The sequence below is a fragment of the Mytilus trossulus genome, chromosome 9 (assembly GCF_036588685.1).
Source record: "Mytilus trossulus isolate FHL-02 chromosome 9, PNRI_Mtr1.1.1.hap1, whole genome shotgun sequence".
Classification (NCBI taxonomy): domain Eukaryota; kingdom Metazoa; phylum Mollusca; class Bivalvia; order Mytilida; family Mytilidae; genus Mytilus; species Mytilus trossulus.
The window spans coordinates 14,116,643-14,127,171 of record NC_086381.1 but is presented as its reverse complement, the minus strand read 5'-3'; the positions used below and the strand labels follow the sequence as shown (position 1 = coordinate 14,127,171).

Here is a 10,529-nt window from a genome sequence, read left to right as displayed (position 1 = left end):
AAGATGATCAATATCAATCCTTTACAATAAACATTAAATTTTGATTATATCTTAAAAAAAAATGCAAATCATACATGTCTTAATGAAAATGTTCTTATATCTGAATAAAGTGAATGTTATGAAAAGAAATTATTTAAAGAAATCTTCTTGAAATTTATTAAATATGTTATGTTCAGTTTGGTTAATTTCTGTCTAAATCTGTCTCCAGAAAAAAATAAGTGCTCTTCTTAAGATGGTGACACTTTTATGGTCTATTAATAAAATCATAATTTTGTTCTTAGCATTATATTGTCGAAAGTGCTGGACTGGCATGATACCTATTCTTGGTATACATTTGAAAAGAATATTTCACTCAACATATATAGATAAAGTTAGATAAAGTTAATAATTGCAGGGACTTGAATGAATTTAGACTTTTAAAGTCCTTAATTAAAAATGATTTATAGAAAAATCTAAGAATAAAAGCTTATAAATGATAAAATATAACTGTAAACTTGATTGTGTCAATAGGTAGAAAATTGTTGGTCATAATTTAGTGGACAATATATAATACCTATAAAAGGATAGAGTATGTAAACTGTACCACTTGTTGGTCAATAGAGAACAGTCCTTACTTGATTGTAAAATTAACAAAAAAGCTTTAGATAATCTATTTCGAAATTATTTACCTTCTCATATTGATTTCTCTTACCCAAGAACAAAAAGTAAAAAAAATACTTAACCTCTAAAACATGGATCATGCTAAAAATATCATATGACAATAAAAATATGATCAAATTTTGTTGCAATGAATATATCTAGCATTTATATTTTATTTGATAGAGAAATAATGAATTGCCAATTTTTTTTAGCGCAAGTCTTCAGACAATTATAAACATATGTCAATAATGTTGAATGCAGATCAGACTATCTACAATAATAAACCATTTTGATTTAAGAAAATTAATTTGAGAAACACCTTCTCAAAAGTTCAGGCATTGTAAATGTTTGCAGTTGAAAATGATATTCATTTATTCTTCACTTACCAAAAAATACGACTTAATACATATAAAATAAAAATGACTTAAATTGATTAAAAAATATTTAAAAGGTTTTATATCAAAACCAATATTAATGAGACATTTTTTTCATTAAGCAATTTCTTCAACTAGTTTTATTGTTTCATTTTATTTTTGAATTTCTTGGCATAATCACAGTTATTAAATTTGACAAACACATATATTTTACCTGAGACACTGTCACATGACCTGTAAGTTATATAATTTTAACACTTCAATGCATACAAGATTTACCTTTATCCTTGACTAGTTTTTGATTAATACTTCGTGTATTAAAAAAGCAACAGGGGGTATGATGATGGACATATAGGGCCACCATGGTGGACATATTTTTTATGGCCACCATTAATAAGATAAAGTCACAGGTAGTACTGTATTGCTGTAGATAATATAGAATAAATTCCTACACAGGCAAATAAAGGCAACGTATACCGCTGTTCAAAACTCATAAATCCATGCACAAAAAAAAATCGGGGTAACAAACTAAAACCGAGGGAAAAGCATTAAATATAAGAGGAGAACAACAACATAACACTAAAATGTAACACACACAGAAACGGACCGAGCATCAGACAAAATCCCACGAGAATAACAAATATAACATCAAAACCAAATACATGAATTTGGGATAGACAAGTACCATGACATGTCTTATCGCAATGTGAATTTACACTCAAAAATAAGAGAAAACAAAAGACGCAACATTAAAATGTAACACACACACAGAAACCAACTATAATATAACAATGGCCATATTCCTGACTTGGTACAGGACATTTTTAAAGGATAAAATGGTGGGTTGAACCAGGTTTTGTGGCATGCCAAACCTTGCACTTTTATGGCCATGTGAAATATAACATCAAAATGACAACACAACACCACAGGACTACAATATGAATAAATTGGAGAACACAATTGACAAAGAATCATAAGAACAACAGCCAACAAAAGGCAAGAAATTTTATAAAATATTTGACCAGGGCAAAACTTCAAGTGCATTGATTTGATTAGAGTTTTTTTTTACAAAGTTTATTAATGTGTAAACTTCCAGCTAGTGAGTGAACATATAAATGGTATTGTTGTCAATATAATGGAATTTTATGCTTCTGTTATTCAAGAAAAGGTTAATATCAGCTATATATCGGGTTATCTGGTTTAATCCACCATTTTCTACATAAGAAAATGGTGGATTAAAAATTTCTACATAAGAAAATGCCTGTATCAAGTCAGGAATTTGACAGTTGTCCATTCGTTTGATGTGTTTGAGCTTTTCACCTTTGATTTTGCAATTTGATAAGAAACTTTCTGTTTGGTCTTCCTAGGAATTAAGTATTTTTCTGATTTTACTTTATAGTGAGTGAGAATCCTTTCAGTTTATAGTTGGAGGGCAAGTCGACTTTATAATAACCCTTGCATGTTTGGTATTTTCTTTTGGATTGTTTCACATTTTGCAGCCAACTATATGTTGTGTGTTTTTCTCATAGGTGAAGGCTGTGCAGTGGCCTACAATTTTGTACATCAATTTCATTTGAAATCTCAGATAGTAGTCTCAAAGACAATCATACCACACCTAAAATTTACATATATTTTTAGGATGAATACTTGACGAGTTCTATGATCAAAAGGGAATTAAAAACAATAGGTAAAATCATCCAATGTAAAATCTGATCCATTCTATGCAAATGTATCGAAAAATGTAAATCATCAAAGTAAAATAATGTCAAAAGGCGTCATTTATTTTGTATGGGCCCACAGTTAATATTATGAAAACATCTAGGATCAGCATCGCAGTCTGCTGTATTAGATATAGTTTGACAGTAATTCCAGTCCACAATTTCATCTCTCAAGGATTGCAATTCGTTTGGATTACACGGTTGACTTGTGGTTGTTGTAGGACATTGACATGGTTCAATGGTATTTGGCAATATGGATACAGCGGGAGGACATGTCACTGTGGATTGGTGTGTCAAAGGACAACTGGCAATCGGACATGTAGGACATTTTGGACATGTTGTACATTTTGGACATGTTGGATATATGGAACTTCCTATTGTGATTCCTGAACCTGAAATAAGAAAAAAAACTACAGAAATCGTAATATGCATTGTTTTACTTTGATTTGACTGTTAGAGTTGCTCTCCACCTATTGCAACTCATTCATATGGTTGTATAAAACAAATTGCAATTTGGTTAGAATTTTGAATAATTTGCATTAGGTAGAGAGCAGTCCAGTCACAGTAACTTGACCTATAGCTGAAGGGGATGACATTTGAGATCTAGAAGGAAGGAACAATTTTGGAAATGAAAAGTGTAATATGCTAATTGTTGTACACATATAAAACAGAGATAAATTTAAAAAAGACTTCCTACTAACAAGTGCAACTGTATTCCATCTGCAACATTCCCAAGATATCGCTTGGTCATCACTATATAGTTAGGTATATAATACGTGATTTCAAATGTTAAATTACGATGCCCGTTTTTACTTTCTAAATTATTTTTGCAACTGTATCCTTTCAAGGAATCTTTCTGTTTTAGAGCATCATATTTATACAATGAGAGAAAATAATTAAAGATAAGAAACCGCAGGTGATCTAGTACTTTGAGAAATAACGAAAAAGTCGTATATGTCATGAAGTTATATTGCAATAGAATGTGGTTGCAAATATCTTATATAAAATATTGAAAACAACAAATTTAATCATTTCATAAGTTCGAAGCGCTTTTCTGGATTTAATTTAATCAGGAACGCTCAAAGCCAAAGTTTTGAAATCCTAGGGATGTATAAGTATACCACTATAAGTATCTTACACGGCTTAAAACATATATATCTATGTATTTCTCTCCAGAGAAACAGTGATAAAAAATAAATAAATCTAACAGTCCGAGTGCAATGCAACTAACTGTCAAAGGGCAACCATGTATTTAGTGTCTGCAGATGATTGTGGATTTTTCACTTCGTAACGGACCTATAAATGATAAATTAATTTTGTCATATGATCTGAGATTTACTTACCAAGACCATAAAGAAACAGTAATGGTGATGAATCTTGTTGTTGGCATTGAGCATAACTAAATTCCTCTGTTATAATTGTAGATAAATAGAACAATAACACATGGCAGCAGACAGTTCTCATCTGTAAAATACATGTGCATCGTGTACCATGCTGTGAAATGACAGTTGAATTACAAATGCTTAGACTGTATTAAACAATCCATTTGAATTGAATATGACTCGAGTAACGAATGGATTGATGGAAAGAATGAATGATGGATTGATTGATTGTCGAATGTTTAATAATTATCAAAGGTACCAGGATTATAATTTAATACGCAAGACGCGCGTTTCGTCTACATAAGACTCACCAGTGACGCTCAGATCAAAACAGTTAAAAAGCCAAACAAATACAAAGTTGAAGAGCATTTAGGACCCAAAATTCCAAAAAGTTGTGCCAAATACGGCTAAGGTAATCTACTCCTGGGTAAAATCGAGCTTTCATTATTATGTACACATCATGACTTGAACATGCTGATTTGTATAATTTCATTCTGCAGTTCTACTTTACTAACATATTTAAGGTGAACTTTAATGCAAAAAATCACATTATTATTTTTCTCATAACAACTTAAAAGAAAAATAATGCACCTAAGACTTAATCTTAGATTATATTTGATCAAAGGAATCTTTTAGTATCAACATCTGATTTATGCTGCCTGATGAATAGGTAGTTTGACAATAACTATAAAGTCCGGCTTGATTGCTTATAAAACAGATATAAATAGATAGAATGTATTTCGTTGAGCTTTTGGAAGACCCAGCAAAATAACGTTGCTTGTAAGCACACTTAAGTAGATAAGGTATCCAATGTGCTATTTCTATTTGCCTGTTTGTGCTTCTTTGTTACGTATTTGATTGTTTTCATAGTGATCAAGATTATAACACAATGTTGACTGCTGTATCCGTATTTTTGTCATTTTTACCTTATATATAATAGATATAGGAAGATGTGGTATGAATGCCAATGAGACAACTCTCAATCCAGGTCACAATTTATAAAAGTAAACCATCATAGGTCTAGGTACGGCCTTCATCACGGAGCCTAGGCTCACACCAAACATCAAGCTATGAAGGGCCTCAAAATTTAGTAGGAAAAGTGTAAAACCATTCAAACGCGAAAATCAATATTAATCTATATAAAAAAAAACGAGAAACACTTATGAAACACATAAACAGCCGACAACCACTGAACATCAGATTCCTGACTTAGGACAGGTGCGAACAATTGCAGCGGGATGAAACGAATTATGCCTGTTTGTTTGTTCACACATCGTTGTCAATAAAATGGAATTTGATGCGATTGTCGTACAACGTTTAGATAGCTATAAAACCAGATTGATCCACCATTTTCTACTTTGTAAAATGCCTGTACCAAGTCAGGAATAAAACAGTTGATATCCATTCGTTTGGTGTGTTTGAGCTTTTGATTTTGCCATTTGATTAGGGACTTTTCGTTTTTAATTTCAATTTCAGCTCATAATTTTTGTGATTTTACATTATACAATGATGGAAGATCCAGTTTTTTTATCTAGATACTGGGCTAGATGTTATACCCTGTGCACGGATGGAATTTTTTTTAACAGAAAGGTCCTCTGTAAAAGCCTGTAGTTCATCCGATACTTTCAAAAATATTTATGATGTTCTAAAGTGCTATAGAGTAATGACAAAGTTCGAGATTGTTATCTTAACTGATTTGTTGTTTAAAATATAAGAAAACAAAAATACCAAACTCCAAGAAAATTCAAAACGGAAAGTTCCTCATTTAATGGCAAAATCAAATGATCAAACACATAAAACGGATACAATAGAAAACAATATATTACTTGGTACATTGTGTAGAAAATGATGGAATGAACAGTGTTTTAATACAGGTACAAGATGTTTCATTTGGTTACATAAGACCACTTATGATAGAATATTGTCTATAGTTTTTTTTTATATATTGCATTTTTAAATATTCATATATGGATAAAGGAAGTAGTATACCTCATTTCAATAGTCATAAATTGATTGCAAAACCGGGTTGATTTGATACTGTTATGCAATCGGACTGGTAGAATCCTCGAGGACAGTACTGTGCACAAGCAGAGATTCCGATCCGATGACGATTTATAAAGGCAAAAGTAGTATACAGCTATTCAATGGAGTTATTTCCTTTCACAACGATGTGTCATTATTTTGAAGACACAATCCGGGTGAAATCAATGTTTCAATGAAAAATGCTTTAAAGGGACACTAGCTGTCAAATTCATGTTCTCCAATTTGACTCAAATTCACATATATGATTTATAAGAACGTAAAACATTTATCCAAATTATAAAAAGTCTAAAATAAACAATAAACCGTGCATGGGCTTGATAATATGTAGATTCGCTTTTTGTGTATTTTAGTCTAGTCGCCATCTAATGAACTATCGAGTTGATCCCCAATTGCCATATTAGCGATATAAACATGAGTAAGATATAAAGAGATAGAAAACTTGTGCATTTGGATTTTCTAGGTCTGTTTAGCTTTATATAATTAATTCAAAATAGGTGTTTATCATCGTTTGTTTTTCGTAGCTCTCCTCTTGTATTTGATGCGTTTCCTTAGTTTTTATTTGTAATCAGAATTTGTTTTTTTCTCAATCGATTTATGAATTTCGAACAGCGGTATACTACTGTTGCCTTTATTTACAGGCATAAAACTGATTTGTGGATCGAGTCATTCAATGAAATGATTAACCTTTGTTATACTTTCAAGGTTGTCATTTATTTCCTTTAAATAATTGAACACACACAATGCATGCGATACCCATCTCTAGCCATTGGTACAAATTGAGTTCCCATGAATACGGATTCAATGAGGTCGAATTATTAACTTGCAAGAGAATAATTCATCATCGATGTTGCTGTGCTTATTTGACAAAATTGGACCTAAAAGCGATATATCATTTCACTTTTTACTTTCATTTATGATTGAACAAAATAAATCTTATTTTATATTTTATATTTCGTAGCTGGTGCCCCTTTAAGGCATAAAATAGTAATCTGTGTCAGATCATAATTTATACCGATTATAATGCAAAGTTCAGTTTGTTAAAATCAAGTCATTTTATAGTAATTGTTTGTTGATGTAAATTGGGGATTTTCTTTACCAGTGTATATCTCAAATAAACAGCTATGTGCGATAAAATAATACAATACTATCCCGACTCTTTTTTTTTTTTTTTAAAGAAACACGGGGTACATGGACCGCTCTTTTTGAAAATAGCATTCAAATGACATAAGGTTTGATTACGTTTGCCAATGAAACAATTCTCTTCAAGAGACAAAATGACACAAACATTAACAACGATAGGTCACCATACGGCCTTCAACAGTGAGCAAAACACATACCAGAAAATATCTTTATCCTTTATTTTTTAGAAATTCAATAACGAAAATCGTTCAACAGAATTTGTATTACAAAAAACAGAAGAAAAAAATCACAAAAATACATTACACCGAGGAAAATTCAAAACGGAAAGTCCGTAATCGAATGGCAAAATTAAAAGCTCAAACACATCAAACGAATGGATAACAACTGTCATATTCCTGAGTTGGTACAGGCATTTCCTTATATAGAAAATGGTGGATTGAACCTGGTTTTGAATTGGTCGAAAATCTAAGGATTTTCTTATCCCAGGCATAGATAACCTTGGCCGTATTTGACCAACTTTTTTTTGAATTTTGGGTCCTCAATACTCTTCAACTATTTACTTGTTTGGCCTTATAACTATTGATCTGAGCGTCACTGATGAGTCTTATGTAGACGAAACGCGCGTCTGACGTATTAAATTATAATCCTTGTACATTTGATAACTAATTATAGCTAGCTAGATTAACCTCTCACTTTGATGACATTAAATTTTATTAGATTGACAAAGATGCGTAAATAAACTAGAATTAGTGCAATGAAGAAATTCTTTGCCTTCATTGATAAAGAAGAATTTTATGTCTGATATCAGTACGTATAAATGTCTTAACGTCAATTTTCAATCTTTTCGTTTTGAATTTTGAGTCCTTTTTTTGTGATTTTCGATTTGTCTTATGATACTGATTTTTTCCCTGTCCATTACTTTCTAATTGTTTGATATTTGACTGCTTTATATGAGTGATTAATATAGAACCCGCATGTATATATATTCTAAGTCTCGGCGACATAAACGACCTGTTGCATATATTTCTACATTCGCTTATATCACACGATGTGAACGTACATCTTGCTTGTAATATTAAAAGCCTGTGGATAATGATACATTCGTTGATGTACTAATTCATAAGCCCGAATAATTAATTTTTCGTCGGTGTACTACCGGTCCCCGATAGTATTATCACTCAGTAGTCAGTCTGAAATTGTTCGTTTAAAAGTTTATACATTTTTATAGAAACTAAGGTTTCAACTCCCTCAGGTAAAGTTGCCCTTAGATGAATTTGGCTATTGTTTAGGTATGTTTTAGTCATAAACGTCTTTGGTTTTTCTTATACTTCCTCGGGTTTCAAATACAATGTATTCGGCCTTGAGCGTTACTGATGATGTAAATCAAGAAAAGCAAGTCGGATGCAAGCAATTTTTTACTTGTTTTTTTTTCATGTTTTTCAATTCGAAAAATTACAGTTTCTCTCTGTCATGCTGATTTTTCTTAAAACTATATAATCTCTGAAGCATTTCATTTAAAAGGTGGTACAAAACACCTCGAATAAAATTAATTTGCCTCATTTGATTTTTATAACATTTTGACAAAATGTTTTCCCTGACCCCTTGACAGAAATATAAAAATTTCTAAACACTTTTTCAGAAAAAGTTCGTTTCATACATGGCAAATTGACAAACACTAGTTTTTATCATGGAGAAGCTGATTATTTTCTTTTAACAACAGAATGTGATTAAACGTTCAGCTGAATTTTACAGAGTAATCTCCCTGTAATGTTATGTACCGCCTTATAATGTAAGAAAGAAACCTGACCGTCTCTGATTTCAAAAGTATGAAAGAATCTGAATATTATTGAAATTATAGATATGAAATAACTTGAGCCGTAGATCATGCTCTATACTATTTTTCTGATTATGATAATACACTTACCTTTGAAATAGATGTTTATGTTTAGTAATGTCTGCACTGTTTAAATCATTGTACCTCTATGTTATCAAAGTAAAAGTTATAAAGGTATCATTAGGTAAAACATATTAAAAATATTTACGATTATAAATAGTTCAAGCTTGAATTTTCAAAATAAACTTTTTCAAGTTTTCGATGGACGAAGTCAGCAGAACTCAGAATTATACATTATACACCTAAATTTTAGAATTTGATTTGAACGCAAGTACCCTTGCGGACCTACGTGTTAATATGGTGTTGGGTTAAATAGAAGGAACTATTTGATCATGTATATCATGACAAATTAAGTTGTCGTACTTTAAAGGCTGAACTGAAAATGTCATCATGTTAAGCGTTAGTTATTGATATATCAATATCTCTGGTACTCGTTATACCTAGTAAACCATATTCTCGGTCACAGACTGAGAAAAACCTTAAAACCTTAAAACGGCTTTGAGTTTTCCATTGATCCAAACATCTTAAGTTCACAACCACCTTCAGACAATGTTCGACAAAAACGTGTGTTGATATGAATTAAATCAAATTTCAATACCAACTTTTGCTGTCTGCATAGCTTGAAATGCTTTTCCAGTACACAAACAAACAATATAGTACACATGACACAACATAGAAAACTAAAGAAAAGGCAACACGAACCACACCAAAAACTATGGGTGATCTCAGGTGCTTCGGAAGGGTACGCAGATTCGGCTCCACATGTGGCACCCGTCATGTATCCTATGTAATAACAAATCCGATAAATAGTCTAATTCGGTAGATCACATTCATGATGGTGAAACTTCATTATACTTGTTTAAGTGTTCATGATTAAAATTCATACAAACTACTCGGAATGATGGTGATGGAACCTCACTAAATTTGCTAGGATAATTGATGATGAAACTTCATTATACCTATTTGAGTGTTGATGATGAAACTTCAAAAAAATTCCTCGGAGTGTTGATGATGGTGAAACCTCATTAAACCTGTTGGAGTGTTGATGATAAAACCTAATTAAACTTACTAGTATTTTAAACGATGATGTAACTTCATAATACTTATTGGAGTGTTAATGATGAAACTTCAGTAAACCTGCTAGGAGTGTTGGTGATACAACCTTATTAAACCTGCTAGGAGTGTTAATGATGAAACCTTCATTCATTCTGCTAGGAGTGACTTTCATTCAACCTGCAAGGAGTGTTGATGATGAAATTTTATTTAACTTGCTAGGAGTGTTGATAACGAAACTTTATTTAATATGCTAGGAGTGTAGATGATGAAACCTTATTTAACC

At 31.5% G+C, this 10,529-nt stretch overlaps 1 protein-coding gene across 1 annotated transcript; it reads right to left on the bottom strand.

The window, feature by feature from the left end:
* Nucleotides 1-2,785: 2,785 nt before the first annotated feature.
* LOC134683607 (uncharacterized) lies at nucleotides 2,786-9,279 on the bottom strand. The gene is made up of 3 exons (XM_063542915.1): nucleotides 9,221-9,279; nucleotides 4,075-4,195; nucleotides 2,786-3,123 (listed from the first exon to the last, which is right to left on the bottom strand). Exons 2-3 carry the CDS (start codon nucleotides 4,193-4,195, stop codon nucleotides 2,789-2,791), a joined length of 456 nt encoding a protein of 151 aa, XP_063398985.1. The 5' UTR covers nucleotides 9,221-9,279; the 3' UTR covers nucleotides 2,786-2,788.
* Nucleotides 9,280-10,529: the final 1,250 nt, after the last annotated feature.

What these genes read in the sequence shown, in the direction of transcription:
- LOC134683607 (XM_063542915.1), bottom strand. Translation starts at nt 4,195, where the DNA reads ATGAGAACTGTCTGCTGCCATGTGTTATTGTTCTATTTATCTACAATT. An exon ending in ACTGTTTCTTTATGGTCTTG is followed by an intron (nt 3,124 to 4,074) that starts GTAAGTAAATCT and finishes TTCTTATTTCAG; the next exon opens with GTTCAGGAATCACAATAGGA.